Source organism: Pelophylax lessonae, assembly GCF_965119305.1.
Source record: "Pelophylax lessonae genome assembly, chromosome: 4".
Taxonomy (NCBI): domain Eukaryota; kingdom Metazoa; phylum Chordata; class Amphibia; order Anura; family Ranidae; genus Pelophylax; species Pelophylax lessonae.
Genome location: NC_138771.1, coordinates 55,346,673 through 55,363,475, shown reverse-complemented (window position 1 = coordinate 55,363,475; position 16,803 = coordinate 55,346,673). Strand labels below are relative to the sequence as shown.

The window sequence follows — 16,803 nt, the reverse complement described above, 5'->3', positions numbered from 1 at the left end:
AAATTCATATGTAATGAAAGTTGGGGAAGGAAACCGGAATGAAATACCTTTATCAAAAGGTAACTTGACAAGACAACGGGAAGGAAGAAGAAAAAAAGATTGTAAAGAAACAAAAAATGACATTTCATTCCTCTCCTTCTAGATAATTTATCAGAAACAGGCTCCCCTCTGCATCCTTGCAGAAATATTTTAGAACATTATTAGTAAATGCATATTTCTCTGAAACACAAAGCCAGTGCTGGGCAAGCTCCACGCCAAAGGCGGAGGTACAGAAACACTACTACCCCTTCACAGATATAGGGGGGGGGGGGGGGAAGTCAGCTACGGTCTTCAGTGTCACACTTAGCTCATGGCATTTACAGTGAGGAACAAGGGCTTGCATTTTCTTGCACTAAAGATGGCGATAATGGCCGACAAATTCAGATTAAATAAAAAGTAGAATACAATTATAAGAAAATTTCTATTTTTTAAAAAAATTACATTTTCGGCAAAGTGCTTTATGCATTTTTGGTAACAAAGTTTCCATTCGGTGCAGCTCTAGTTTATTTTTATTGCTGTTGGTGTCATGTTCGCTACTATTCCCCTAATTTTGTGTCACTAGGATAAGCAAGAGAAGAAAGGGTGTCGCAAAAAAGATAAACATTTTCTCCATTCAAACATTAGGATGGCGCTGGACGTTTCAGTAGCCCAGTCACTTGTTTTGCAAAGTGTGTGTTCAGCATCTGGCGGCCCTTAAATCATTATTTCTCTAGTATAGGACTTCCCTGGGGACAGCAGTGGCTGCGAGCTGAACAATTAAACACAAGGAAATGTCCTGAGGGGGGGACAGGAGACAGACGGCATGTCTTTCCACTCTTGCATGGAACTCACCTCCCTCAGCATCCCTTCACATGTACCAAATACTTGCTCATCCCAACACATTACACAGCTCAATCTTAGATATCCAATCAATAATAAAGCTGAACCCTGGGCAGATATATTACACATACATTAATGCATTTCTGTATTAATACATCTTTAGATTTATTTCTAAATGCAAACAGGATAAGCACCTGCAGCACATTACATAGTCAGGTTGAATAAAAAGACACAAGTCCATCTAGTTCAACCAACAGAAGCAGAGCTCAGATGAAGAAACAGAAGCAGCACCAGAAGCCATTTAGCACTACAGTGCAAAGATTACACAGATAGGAGGAGAGTGCAGAGCGGCAGCAATAAACTCATCAGTCTGCTGCTTCTCCTTTCACTGTCCAGTCACAGCCTGGGGGAGGGACAAGACCTGTGAGTAGAACTGAACTTAAGCCAAGATCTGTCTCTATGGAAAGATCCTTTGGCAGGCAGAAAAGCTCTAGTATATGTATTTTGTTTGCTCTGCCTTTTGCCTTTAAGGGCTCTTTCACACTAGGAGTCCATTTATCTTAGTGGGGGATCGATCCGCCGATCCCCCGCTGAGCAGGAGGATGAAAGCTGTTCTCTGCGCTGTGTGTGGAGACACAGCTGTCAGGTCCCCATGCATCTCTATTGGGGAAATCGGATGGGAACGGATCGTCTGTCCGTTCTCATCCGATCCTATCCGCTGGACGGATGGAAAATAGGGTTTCCATCTGTCCAGATTTGATGGATCGGATGTCAGCGGACATTCGATGCCCCATAGAGATGCATGGGGGGGGGACCGTTGAGATCTGCCAAAAAACGGACAGGTGGATCTGAACGGTCCGCCTGTGTGAAAGGGGCATAAGTGTTAGCAAATAAAAAGGAGAACACCATACCAACTGCCCCCCCCCAAAAACCTCTGGAGACGTTGAGCTGTTAGCGCCCACGTAACCGGTCCAGGTATTTGAAATCCCCACTCTTCTCCCTCTTGCTGCATCTCCAGGATGGATCTGTGACAGCGCTGACAAATCAGCGTCGCTCTTCTCCATCGCAGAGAAAGAGAAGAGCGGCTGCATGGGCACTGACAGCTCAACATCCCCGGAGGTAAGTACGATGGAGATCAGGAGGGGGGTTTGGGTGGGCAGGGTGTAAAGGGTTAGTTCACTTTTAATTTTTTTCTGCAGAGGTGAACACAAAGAGGAGCTCCAGTCAATTTTTTGCTCATTGAAAATCAGAAGCTACAACAATTGTAGCTGCTGACTTTTAGTAAACATCCACTTCCTTCTCCCAGGATCCAGAAATGTACCCATCCGAGCCATCCCTTCCCTCGCTGCTGTCACACCTGGCTGCCCACTGCATGTGCAAATCGCGCTACACATTGGGATTGGTCATGAAGTCTATTGGGACCTGTCCCAGATGACCGCAGGGAGGGAGGGAGGGAGGGAAAGGGAATTACCTGTCAAAACAAAGTACTCGCCTGCCCCCTCCTCCAGCAAAAAAAGTGCAATTTAGGAGGAGGGGAAGGGAGGCTTTAAAGTGGAGTTCCACCCTAAAATGATACTTACCTCCATCTTCTTGCTCCGGGTCACCTGAAAAACAAATGGATAATCGCAATTTTTTTTTTTTTTTACTTACCTTGTTTTAGAAGAAAATATACTTGCCTTACTTCCTCCCCTCGGCGGCCACGGCGATTCGTCACTTCCTGGCTTTGCAATGATTCCTGGGAGCTGAACGTCATCCCTCCCAGGAATCAATGCGCCTGCACCGGCCCCGACGTCAGTTCCGGTGCAGGCGCCGTCATACCTTGCTAAACAGCTTCTGGGCATGCCCAGAAGCTGTGCAGGGATGACGCTGCGGCACCGGAAGTGACGGCGGGGCCGGTGCAGTGCATCGTGGGACCGAAGATGTAAGAGGACACAGAAGAGGATCACGCTGGCTTCAAGCTGCCCACACCTGAGATGGCAGCGCTGGAGAATACTTTTTCAAGGTAAGTATTTCTTCTTGCAGGTAAGTGCAACCCGGGGCAGTTCAGAGGCTATCCATTGTGGAATGTACTAGCCCTGACTGTCCCGGGGCTATTTTTATTTAAAAAAAAATGTCCCAGGGTGGAACTCCGCTTTAAAGCAATGTTTACCCATCAAAGCGAACCATAAAGCTAATTAAAGTTCTGCTCCTCGGTGTGTCACACACAGAATGCCTCCAAGCCAGGTCTAGTCACATATACAGTTTTAAATGATAAACAATTACATTTACGAGATCTGGACGTTCAAAAAGTATTCATTTGTGTTCATGAAAATAAATTCCAGGTCAGTCCTCCTAGCACATGTGCAACGCCGATACTATTCCCAGCACCAAGGATTTCCCACAACAAGGAGCTCTTAGTTCCAAACTGACAAAGGATTTCTGGATTGCCAAAAATCACAAAAGAACTTCCTTCCTGTCTTCTATATAGTGTGATGTTGGGCATATATGAAGAGTAACCCTTCCCCCCTGTGTTATGTACAGGCAGGGCTGGAGCTGAGTGAAGAGGAAACAAAGATAGCTATGGCACAGAATTGGGAGAAAACCTGACTCTCCCCCCAGTCTGTCTATTATTTTTGGTTTACAGATATATATACATAGGGAGTGAGTGTGAACTGGAGACAAAAGTGAGATACCGGGATGCCCTGGATAGTCTGAGATCAGGTAGACGGTTTGCTGCTACTTTCTATTTCAATAAAAATTTTCAGTGATTTGAAGATTCTGGTCCACAATATCTTCTAAATCAGTGGTCCTCAACCCTGGCCTACAGGGCCCACTAACAGGCCAGGTTTGCAAGATAACTGAAATACATCCCAGGCGATATCATTTGCTGCTCAGTGATTGCAGTATTCTAGTCTGCATCTCCCCAAGGTAATACTTAAAATCTGGCCTGTTAGTGGGCCCTGAGGACCGGAGTTGAGGACCACTGCTCTAAATTGTGGACCATCATCCGTGTCTGTCTAATTTTAAACAAGCCAAGCAAGAATATGTGTTTTTTGACATTTACTCCACTTTCATGGGAAAAAAAATTACAATCAAAGAAAAAATATAGCATATACAATTGCGACAAATCATATTGTAATAGAATGTTATTAAAAATGACCTTTCCTTTTCAATCTGCAGCTGTTCTAATTTTCTGAAAATATAATGCAATATGGCCGCCTGGAGGTGTTCTGTACACAGAATGTATACTGACCACACCCCCAGAAACATAATTTCCTGCTTGTGTGATTGGCTCACCAATTTTCCCAGAAGTCTACCTAAGATACAAGTCAGATTTTTGGCATCCCCTGCAACAAATTTCATTTTTGGTGAGATACTCCCAATAGGAAATCACATCTAAAGGGATGCAGGCCCAGCAGCTTCCCTCATTAGAGCCCTGCATCTGATTGATAATTAGGAAACCTCTCCCATTAGACTCTGCACATGGGCACAGAGGAACAGCTATTTCTTTAGAATAACAAAAGGTAGGAATCTGCAAGTAAGTTTGTTAAAATCCTTGCAATGTACAGAGATCACCCAGAGGGGAATGCTTTTTTTTTTTCTTTCAACAAAATTGGAGTTACTCTCTAAATATTTTCTTTTAAATATTTGGGAGCCTCGTGTGATGCTTTCCCCTCCCATTATTGTAGAATAGAAAAGTAGAAGTATGACCAAACCCTTTTTGGCTGTACTTCTCTTTTGAGTCACTGGAATACATTCACTTTTGTTCACCTGTGACCCAGAGTCAGCCGGTAGCATTCTAATGCCGCTATCTGTAGATGGGGCAGCGCTGCACCACATTCAGAAGGATCCTGACAATATTGTCTGATCAACTTCTGTAAAACCACCCTGTTGGATTTTTGCTGATGGCAATAGACTGCAACGCTGTCAGAATACAATAGCTCAACAGGAGGATTCCCACACCTACCTCAAACGTGTGGATGGGGGAAACCGAGTCAGCAGACAGTTAGATTTAGTTGCAGGAGATCACCTTGCTGTACAATAAATGCTGAACAGATGACATTGCTCAGAGTCAGATTTCTCTATGAATCACTAGCGATAGGTGCAGTGGGTGTTTTCCATCCATGCAATTATCTATCCCTGCATATTATTGAAGGTGTAACACGGATGACACAGACAATACAGCTATCACTGCACAGGTTTAACAGCTGCTATAGGACAGATACCATCAGCAAATATAAACAAGGAGCTATAAAACATTTACAGTAAACTGAAAGGACACAAAGCTATGGACTTAAAGTGACACTAAATTGTGGTTTAAAAAATAATAATTTCAAGCGTGATTTCCTTACTTACAAAATACCTACTGCTTTCAGCCTCCTCCGAATTCCTGCTTTTGCTGCTGTTACAAGGTGGCTACGTTCATCATCCATGTAGGAATGTAGCCACTCTCTAATGCACAGGTGTCAAACATAAGGCCCGTGGGCCGAATGTGGCCCACCCAGGCCATGTCATGTGGCCCTCGCACCTCTCCTGCAGCTGCGGCACCCCCTTGTCTCTGTAGTGGGCAGCAGAGAGGACAGAACTCCTTTGCCAGAACCTGCATTGCTCTGTGCAGCTGCAAAAAGGCTCATCTTTGCCCCCTTCTCAGCAGCCTGCAGCAGAGAGAAGGGCAGAACTCCTCCAGCAGATCCTGCACCTCTCTGTGCAGCTGCAACACCACCTTGCCTTTGCCTCCCCCTGGTCTCAGCATTCAGCAGACTCCAGCCCTCCTCTGGTTATCCTCCAGACCCTGCACTTGTTCCCAGAAGCACTTGCATCTTCTTACTGGCAGCAGCACAAGGTAAGGGGATGCATTGTGATGCAAGGAAGGGTGGGTGACTCTTGACATCGGATGGTGGGGGGTTCTTGACATCCCATGTAAGGGTGTAAGGGGGCGCTCTGGACATCTAATCCAACAGATATAACCGGCCCTTTGAGGGCAACCATAATGCTGATGCGGCCCGCGATAAAATTGACACCCCTGCTCTAATGCTTGCTCCTGAGACAGACTATGGGATGTGTAGTGTGCACCGAGCGGTGTACATGACTCCAACTAACGTGCACTGCTTGCTCCAAATGGAGGGAGAAAAGAAGAGGTTCGGGAGCTCACAGATGACATTACAAGGAGGTCATGAAAAAAAATAGATTACAGAGCCATTAAGTAGTGGATGTGTCATAGATTATTTTTGGAGAAAAGGGATATCATCAAGTGCCGCTTTAACTGCTTGCCAACCGTATAACTTACATATACGGCAGCAAGGCTGCTATCCTGTGCAGGATTAAATACCTAGTACGCGATCCTCTACTTCCGGGTCTGGGGCCTGCATGCTCGCTGCCAGCAACCCGCTCACACTGATTTTACACAGCGGGAGCGGATCTGCCAGTACCACGGACTCAATGTCTGCAGGCATCTGCCGATCATTAGGCAGAGAAACAGAACGGCGGTCTGCCTATGTAAACGAGGCAGATCACCGATCTGTCAATAGGAAAAGCATTGATCTTGTGTTTCTGCAAAGCAGGGACATGGATCAATGCCTTTCCCTAGTTAAATCACCCCCACACACACACACACAGTACACAAGCACTGGCTAGGCACACATTCAACTCTTTGATCACCCCTGATGTTAACACCCTTCCCGGTCAGTGTCATTAGTACAGTGACAGTGCATATTTTTTTAGAACTGATCACCATTAGTGTCACTGGTCCCCAAAAAGTGTCAAAAGTGTCAGTGTCCAATTTGTCCGACACAATATCGCAGTCCCGCTATAAGTCAATGATTGCCGCAATTAAAAGTAAAAAATAAATAAAAATTCAATAAAAATATCCCATAGTTTGTAGACATTATAACTTTTGCGCACACCAATCAATACACACTTATTTGGATTTTTACCAAAAATATGTAACAAAATACATATTGGCCTAAATCGATGAAGAAATTCGATTTCATATTTTTTTTTATTAGAGGTGTTTTAGTGCCCGTTCACATACGAGCGACGCTACTTCGCGCCGCGACCTCGGATCGGCCGCCACGGACTTCATAACATTGAAGTCTATGACGGTCGCTCCTGGTCGCCCAAAAGAAGCTCCGGACCCTTTTTCTAAGTCGGAGCTTGTGTCGCTCCTATTAGAACGGGTCCGCAGCTTCCCTATGGGAGGCGACCTGTGAGGCGACCTGTGAGGCGACCAGGTCGCCTCAGTGTGAACCGGGACTTACAGCAAAAGTAATTGTTTAAATATTTTTTTTTTTAAATTGTGGGATTTTTTTTTTTACAGCGCTAAAAATAAACACACACAGAGGTGATTAAATACCACCCAAAAAAAAAAGCTCTATTTGTGGGGGGGAAAAAAAAGACAAATTTTATTTGGGTACAGTGTTGCACGACTGCGCAATTGTCAGTTAAGGTAACGCAGTGCCATATCGCAAAAAACGGCCTGGTCATAAGGGGGGGGTAAACCTTTCAGAGGTCAAGTGGTTAAGTCGGCTCAGAAGCAGGAAAGTATAACCAGCAGTAAAGAATACACAGCAGCATATGAGGCACCTTTGCTAGTCAATATGTTGTAGGTCATCCTGTGACCTCTTTGTGATGTAAAATGTGGTCAGTAGGTCAGGATGCTCCTCTTATTCACAATGATGGATATGTGGATACAATAAATGTGCTTCCTTCCATGAAAAGGCTTGCACATCCTATTAACGTCATTAAAACAATTACTCATACCTAAGGGACACACAAAGCAAAGTCATGGGAATTTAGTGTAAGAAGATCTTTACAAAGTCAACCTTTGTCCTTTTTTTTTTTTTTTTTTTAAATAAAGTGCTGAATGCTGGGAGAAATTAAAAGAAGTATGGCTTTGTTTTTTCCCCAGATACATACTTACCTAGGTGGCGCCTCTGCACTGAGAACCGAACGATCAAACACAGCCAATCGCTCGGTTCTGACAGCTCCCCTAGCAGAGAGCTGCCGACTGTCAGTCACCGCTCTCCCCCTCCTCGCTCACTGGATCGCTGGGCTGTGGAGGCACAGGGAGTGAACGACTCAGATTCTCAGCGGCTCGCTGGCAGGCTGAGCCAAGGGTCGGTCCAGGTACCTGGCGGATCCCGACTTCCATTGTCGCGATGATGCGGTGCCTGGACCAACTTTGTGAGGCCAGCAGAGAGCGGACTTCAGCCGCTCCCTGCTGAAAACGGGTCACATGACTGCAAAACTAATTGTACTCCTGTGATCCATGAGAGATGTACAGCTAAACAAGCTTTGACTATACATCACTTTAAAGTGATTGTAAAGACAGAAGTTTATTTTTATGTATTCTATGCATTAAGATAAAAAAACCTGTGTGTAGCAGCCCCCCCTAATACTTATCTGAGCCCCATCTCTATCCAGCAGTGTTGCAGGAGTGTCTCAGCTGCCTGAGACTCCCCTCCTCATTGGCACGATTGGCTCCTGCTGCTGTCAAAGTCAGTCAATCAGAAGAGAGAGGAGGCAGGGGCAGGTCACGGCTCTGTGTCTGAATGGACACGGAGTTGTGACTCGGCTCAGGTGTCCCTATAGCAAGCTGCTTGCTGTGGGGGCACTCAACAGGTGGGAGGAGCCAGGAGCATAGAAGAGGGACCCGAGAAGGAGGATCCGTGACACTCTGCACAAAGGAGGTAAGTATAACAAAATATTTGTTAATTTTTTTTTTTTTTTTTAAAGAAAGAAAAAGATACCTTACAATCCCTTTAGACCAAAATGCAATTTGTTTGACATATTCAGCAAAAAGAAATATCACACAACATGAACACAACATACACAAATCACCACCTAAGTGAAAGCATTGGTAATCCTGGTCACATCTGCCTGTTCCAGCAGTAAAAATGATATTTGTACCACAGATCAAAGACCAAAGCAGCTCACACCACAAAATATGTCCAACTAGTGACAATACCAGAAACAACCCCAAAACAGGTATACTGGAAGACTGACAAAGAATGCAAGAAAAAAAAAAATGTCTCAAGACTGCAGCATATCAAAGATCACAGCTGTCAGACAGACAGACAGATCTGATCCCACAATTTAAAGTGGTAGTAAACGCTCCCTGATCAATTTTCCCCATATAAATAATAAAAACATTCTCTACAAATCACTGTCTCCAGATCTCTTCTGACCTGGATAGCTTTCTTGCAATCCGTCTGTTCACCTCTATGATGTCACTGGCGCATGCGCATGCGCATAACGTCCCCTGTTCACGGCACGCTCATCATGCCGTTAGTCTATTCGGTATTATGCCATAGCTCTGCCATGTCCTCTCTGCGGTACCTGTTCACAGCACACTTATGCCGTAAGTCTATTCAGTATTATACCGTGGCTCCGCCATGTCCTCTCTGCAGTACCTGCTCTGCAATCCCGCAAGAGTACAGGCCCATTCACAATTTCCAGTTTACTGCAACGTCCCAGGGGGTGTAAACTTTAGTGCATAGCATGACACAGATTGGCAGACAGGGCTGCCATAGTAATCCGGAACAAAAACAAGGCTTGGCTAGAAAAAAATAAACAAATCACTGGGCATGTGGGAGATTATGGCTGGGAGAAGCAGAAGGGCCGAAGCCCAGACCACTGCTGACTCGGAAGACAGAACCCAACATGGCTTCTGCCAGGAAAGAAGAAAATAAAATAAAAACACGCAGAATAACAGTAAGGGCCTCCGATCCCCGCTGAGCTGGCAGATGACAGCTCCGTCTCCGCTTGCAGTGCGGAGAGGGAGGTGTCACAGCCCCTGCTGCTCTCTATGGGGGATTGGATGAGAGCGGACCGCCTGTCCACTCTCATCCGATCCCCAGGACGGATGGAAAATAGGGTTTCCATCCGTCCGGATTTCACGGACAGGATCGGATGCGGATGACAGCGGGTGTCAGCGGACATGTCTCCGCTGACATCCGCTGCTCCATAGGGCTGAATGGGCATCCGATCAGATCCACCTAAAAGACTGACAGGCGGATCTGATCGGAACGCCCGTGTGAAAGAGCCCTAAGAAACATGCAAAAGGGTCAATAATTGGGCAGAATGTAATGGAAAGCTTTATCATACTGCCTGCATTGAGAAGGAGCTGGTAATAATATATGTGTAGCACTTAACCCAAAAACAAACAAAATATTGGTATCTGTGAATATGTGACAAATAAATTAATTTGTTTGATACTATTTGTCACATATTCACAGATACCAATATTTCGTTCGTTTTTGGGTTAAGCGTTACACATATATTATTACCAATTCTGCAGGATTTTCTATAGATCCATGTGTGCAGCTTCCCTTTTCTTTTCACTCCCTCCACTATATACAATCTTTTTAAACCAATATTCTTTACTTTTTTTCTTTAGCGCAGAAATCTGCCCACATTTGTATTGAGAAGGATCAGACCAGGGGCAGAGTTTACTACTGCTTTAAATATTAAAGTGATATTAAAATGCATTTTATTTTATTTATTTATTTATTGTATAATAACAAACACATTACTTACCTGCTCTGTGTAGCCGGTTTGCACAGAACGGCCCCTATCCCCTTTTTTTGGTTCCCCTGCTGGCGCCCTCCTGGCCCCTCCCTCCTGCCCCCACAGCAAGCACCCTCCTGCTCTGGGTGTCCATTTAGACACAGAGCTGCGGCTCGCCCTCGCCTTCTATCATTGGCTTACTGGTTGTGCTTGACAGAAGCCAATGAGAGTCCAGGCCCTAGTGCACATCGCTGGATCGTGATGGGGCTCAGGTAAGTATTGGGGGAGCTTCAGCACAGAGAATGCATGAAGGTAAAAAACCTTAAACCTTTACAACCACGTTAAGCAAATTTTAGGAAACAAGAGAATTTGTAAGGTTTAAACCCTTGGCGTCGGCAGCACGCACACACACACGGCCTCTCGGTGCCTGGGCCTTAGCGCTGAGGGGTCGTATATTGGATGAATTGCGATCAATAGCCCAGCACGCTCCAGGCATGGCTCCCACTGTTGTCTCAGCCAATGAGGAGAGGGAGTCCCGGGAGAGCTGAGGCTGTCATGCACACCAATGGATATCGAGAGGTAAGTATACGCGGGGGGGGGGGCACTGTGGGAGGAGAAGCAAACAAAGGTTTTAGAATTTACAATCGCTTTAAAGCTAGGCAGCCTCTGGCTAAGCTGTGCTGCTCTGAGAATCCTTCGTCATACAGTAAAGCCTGGGTTCATAAAACTGGCTGCAGTTTGCAGTCCGGGGTCCGGTGAGTTTCTGTTCACCGCTTCAGGTGCAAACTTAACCTGAATTCGCACCCAAAAATGCACAGGACTCTTTTCTAAACCGCATCACAGCCACCCCAGAAATTTGTGAACCGGCTCCATTGAGAGCCGGTCACATTCATGTCATGCAAATTGGATGCCATTAAAATCGTGAACCCAGCCTGAATGTTCACTTGTAATCTCTATAAATAGATGTAGAAACCTAAACTAAAATTAAACTGATGAAAACAATTTGTTTCTCTAAGAGACACTTATGGGCCATACACGCTATACAATTGTCTTTAGATTTTTTCCTTTAGATTTACCAAAACCATATAATATGAGGTCAGACCTAAACACTTAACTTGTATGCAATCAGGCCGGCCCTTGCACTACACAGCTGAAGGTAAAGCTAAAGGAAAACAATAAAAGTTGTATAGTGTGTATTAGGGCTGGGCGATAAAACGATACCGATAGGTATTGCGATAGTCCCGTGCTCGATAGCAATAAGAAAACTTGAACGATAAATCGAAAAGTCCGCTCCGACGGGTTTAAACTTTTAAAAATGGCGCCGCCCGGCGCCAACACGTCATTGCGCACGCGCCGCCGCCGCTCGGGAGAGGCCGAGAATAGCTGAAATTACACGAGCGGTGGCGGCGGGTGCGCAATGACGTATCGGCGCCGGGCGGCGCCATTTTTAAAACAAAGGCGCCTCTGGAACAGGTAAGTGAAACAGCTTCACTACCTGCCATTATGGCCATTATGCAGGGCTGCGGGCACACTACAAGGGATGCAGTGCTGTGGCATGGTCTACCTGTACCATGCCCACAGCACTGCATCTCCCGTAGTATGCCCACAACCCCGGATCCTCTTGTACCATGCCAGTCACCCTGCATTCTCCTGCACCATGCCAGTACCCTGCATTCTCCTGCACCATGCCCGCCGCCCTGCATTCTCACCCTAGGGTCCTTATTTTAAATGGGTAATAAAAAATATCAATATATATCGATATCGACCGATATGAAACACTGATATCGTGATACAGTTTTCAGCCATATCGCCCAGCCCTAGTGTGTATCCATCTTTATTGTAATGAAGCCAACAGATAATCTGAAGGCGTCAGAACCTATAACTGAGAGCAACAGAAAAATCACAAAGCAGATTTAGGCCTCAACTGTTTTTTTTTTTAAACTCACAATTTACTCATCTCCAGAAATAATGAACAGTTCCACAGCTGCTGTGGAAGTTGGGTTTAGTTCCACTTTCAAGTTCCTGCCCCATAACTGCAAGGAAATCCCTCCAAGGAGAGGAAATCCTTTGTTGTCACCACAACTAGAATCCCCATTGGCAGATGTCCTCTGTTCCTGTTCTGGTGATGACCCAAATTTGGGGATTTTGCTTTATTCATCTACACTGCATCCGAGCACCACAAAAACACCATTCAATTGTTTTATAGTATTCAAAGCAAACTCCCCCATCCATCTCTCTTTGCTTTATTTTGTAGTGAAATCACTTTAAAAAAAAACACCCTCTAGTATTTCTAGCTGTGGTCATCTTGAGTAAGGGCAGATGACTCACATAGCCTTTACTGCTTGGAATCCATCTGCCCTTAGCCCAGGCATGAAGGCAGGAGGGCGTGCTTAGCTGAAAAAGCCCCCCCCCCCCCCCCAAAGTCTCCTGGGATGTATGACATCATTTGCCTAGGAAAGGAAACCAGGAAGTAACTGAAGAAATGTATAAAAAAAAAAGTATAAAACAAGTAAATATGACATCCGTTACTATCCATTTACTAATAGCAGCAGCATAAGGAATAAAATCAGTCAATGTTGATTGAGAGATTGAAGTTCCACTTTAGAGCTGCAACAGGAAATGACACCATAATGATCAGCGCCACCCTGGAAGCACAGCTACATCACACTCTACCCCCACCCCCATTACACACTGGGCCCAGTCCCCATTTTCTATATATACTCTGGGCCCCTCCCTGCACCCCTGCCCCCCTGGTACTGTCAGGTCCCCCCTCTAAGTACGTGCTTCTCCCATCAGGTCCCCCCCCCTCATCTATATACACTCTGATCCACGCCCCCTTCCTTCGATATACACACTGGGTTCCCCCTGTATACACACCCTGGTACAGTCATGTCCCCCCTCTATATATACACACCAGTCTCTTCAGGTTCTCCCCCATATACACCGGTCCCAAGAATCCCTGTATACCCCCCTTCCCTCTATATAACAGAACCCCCCCATATATACACACACCGGTTCCCCCCCCCGGTATATACACCCTGGGTCCAGTCCCCTTCTATATACACACCCCGAGTCTGGTTCGATCCAACCCCCCGGCTTTGGTCATGCCCTGTATACATGCCCCAGGTACGGACCCCACCCCCTCCGTATACACGCCTCGGGTATGCTCCCCCCCTTCCTCCGGTATACACGCCCCGGGTTCGGTTCCCCCCTCTCCGCCGGCATACACGCCCCAGGTTCGGTCCCCCCTCCTTCTCAGGTATACACGCCCCAGGTTCGGTCCCCACCCTCCGCCGGCATACACGCCCCGGGTTCGGTCCCCCCCCCTCCGCCTCAGGTATACACGCCCCGGGTTCGGTCCCCCCCTCCTCCTCAGATATACACGCCCCGGGTTCGGTCCCCCCCTCCTTCTCAGGTATACACGCCCCGGGTTCGGTCCCCCCCCCTCCGCCTCAGGTATACACGCCCCGGGTTCGGTCCCCCCCTCCTCCTCAGATATACACGCCCCGGGTTCGGTCCCCCCCTCCTCCTCAGGTATACACGCCCCGGGTTTGGTCCCCCCCTCCTCCTCCTCAGGTATACACGCCCCGGGTTCGGTCCCCCCCTCCTCCTCCTCCTCAGGTATACACGCCCCGGGTTCGGTCCCCCCCTCCTCCTCCTCCTCAGGTATACACGCCCCGGGTTCGGTCCCCCCCTCCTCCTCCTCAGGTATACACGCCCCGGGTTCGGTCCCCCCCTCCTCCTCCTCAGGTATACACGCCCCGGGTTCAGTCCCCCCTCCTCCTCAGGTATACACGCCCCGGGTTCAGTCCCCCCTCCTCCTCAGGTATACACGCCCCGGGTTCAGTCCCCCCTCCTCCTCAGGTATACACGCCCCGGGTTCAGTCCCCCCTCCTCCTCAGGTATACACACCCCGGGTTCAGTCCCCCCTCCTCCTCAGGTATACACGCCCCGGGTTCAGTCCCCCCTCCTCCTCAGGTATACACGCCCCGGGTTCAGTCCCCCCTCCTCCTCAGGTATACACACCCCGGGTTCAGTCCCCCCTCCTCCTCCTCAGGTATACACGCCCCGGGTTTGGTCCCCCCTTCCTCCGGTATACACGCCCCGAGTTCGGTTCCCCCCCTCCGCTGGCATACACGCCCCAGGTTCGGTCCCCCCTCCTCCTCAGGTATACACGCCCTGGGTTAGGTCCCCCCCTCCTCCTCAGGTATACACGCCCCGGGTTCGGTCCCCCCCTCCTCCTCAGGTATACACGCCCTGGGTTAGGTCCCCCCCTCCTCCTCAGGTATACACGCCCTGGGTTAGGTCCCCCCCTCCTCCTCAGGTATACACGCCCCGGGTTCGGTCTCCCCTCCTCTGGTATACACGCCCCGGGTGCGGTCCCCCCTCCCCTCCGGCTTTCACGCCCCGGGTTCGGTCCCCCCCTCCTCCTCCTCCTCAGGTATACACGCCCCGGGTTCAGTCCCCCCTCCTCCTCAGGTATACACGCCCCGGGTTCAGTCCCCCCTCCTCCTCAGGTATACACACCCCGGGTTCAGTCCCCCCTCCTCCTCAGGTATACACGCCCCGGGTTCAGTCCCCCCTCCTCCTCAGGTATACACGCCCCGGGTTCAGTCCCCCCTCCTCCTCAGGTATACACGCCCCGGGTTCAGTCCCCCCTCCTCCTCAGGTATACACACCCCGGGTTCAGTCCCCCCTCCTCCTCCTCAGGTATACACGCCCCGGGTTTGGTCCCCCCTTCCTCCGGTATACACGCCCCGAGTTCGGTTCCCCCCCTCCGCTGGCATACACGCCCCAGGTTCGGTCCCCCCTCCTCCTCAGGTATACACGCCCTGGGTTAGGTCCCCCCCTCCTCCTCAGGTATACACGCCCCGGGTTCGGTCCCCCCCTCCTCCTCAGGTATACACGCCCTGGGTTAGGTCCCCCCCTCCTCCTCAGGTATACACGCCCTGGGTTAGGTCCCCCCCTCCTCCTCAGGTATACACGCCCCGGGTTCGGTCTCCCCTCCTCTGGTATACACGCCCCGGGTGCGGTCTCCCCTCCCCTCCGGCTTTCACGCTCCGGGTTCGGTCCCCCCTCCCCTCCAGTATACATGCCCTGGTTTCGGTCATACCCTGTTTACACAATCCCCCCTGGTCCTGTGTATACTCCCCCCCCCCCCTGTTTACACCCCTCCCACCCTGGATCCCACCTTGTCCCCCTCTCCTGTATACACCCCTCCCCCTGTGTCCCCCCCCTTGTATACACCCCTCCCCCCTGGATCCCCCCCTTGTATGCACCCCTCCCCCCTGGATCCCCCCCTTGTATACACCCCTCCCCCTGTATACACCCCTCCCCCTGGATCCCCCTTGTATACACCCCGTCCCCCCTGTCTGGATCCCCCTTGTATACACCCCCTCCCCCCGGATCCCCCCCTGTATACACACCGGGTGCGGAGGGCATGCCAGGCGGCCTCGATGTCGGCGTAGAGGTTCTTCTCGCTGGGCCGGCCGGAGCTCACCCCATAGCCGGAGTAGTCATAGGAGAAGACGTTGCAGTTGATGCGGGAGCCCAGGCCGATGTAGAAGGAACACATCTGTCCCAAATCCACGGCGTTCCCGTGTGAGAAGAGCAGAGTATAGCGGCTCCCCGGGGCACAGCGGACGAACATACAGCCCAGGCAGCTCCCCCTCTCCGTCCTCCACCGGAAAACCTCCACCGCATCCAACTCCCGCTGAGAATACTGCCAGTCCGCCCGCTCCGTCAGGTGCAAACTACACGGGGGGGGCACCGCCGCCTCTCCTCCTCCTCCCCCCACCACCGCCGCCTCACCCTCCGCCTGCTGACCTCCCCCCGCCGCCGCCACCTCCGTCTCCCGCACCGTGTAGGTGGGCTCCGGGGGGAGGAAGGCCAGCTTGGCGGCGATACGGCTCGGGCACGGCGGGCAGCAGAAGAGCCAACACAGCTCCCCCAGAGAGAAGCCGTTCATCCTCGGACCCTGCTCGGGCATTGGGGAGAAAGAAGAGGGGACACAGGAGCCCGGCCACCCCCGGCAATGTCACTAACACCGGGCCTGACAGCCGGACATCGGTCTCCCGCCCGGCCTACTGCCTGCTTCCGGGGAAACCACGGAGACCAGCCGAGGGGAGACAGAGCGAGAAGGGAGGTGCTGCCACCTAGCACGGCGGAGACGGTACTGCACCCTATGGGGGAGGGAGCAGAGCTCAGAGGGATGGTAAATGGGGAGTACCAGTGTAGGGAGTGCTGGAAAGAGAACACTGCTGGGAAAATGATGGAGAGGGAGTGCAGTGTATACGCTATATTGTTTTTTTCTTTATTTGCTGATTTTTTTTTCCCTATGAAGGTGGAGTTACCCTTTAACCTCTTTCTGACCACCCGTCGTAGATATACTGCGGCAAGCTGGCCCTCCTGCGCGAATTGACGTAGCCCTACGTTGGTCGCCACCCAGGGGCGTAACTA

The 16,803-nt window shown here is 49.5% G+C and overlaps 1 protein-coding gene across 1 annotated transcript in view; it reads right to left on the bottom strand.

Moving 5' to 3' along the window:
- Window positions 1–16,474, bottom strand: part of ABHD17C (abhydrolase domain containing 17C, depalmitoylase) — a 75,122-nt gene extending 58,648 nt beyond the window's left edge. The window contains exon 1 of the mRNA XM_082256674.1: window positions 15,771–16,474. Within this exon, the coding sequence (XP_082112800.1) occupies window positions 15,771–16,333 (563 nt within the window). The 5' untranslated portion in view covers window positions 16,334–16,474. The remainder of the gene's footprint in view (window positions 1–15,770) is intronic.
- Between the last annotated feature and the right edge of the window lie 329 nt (window positions 16,475–16,803).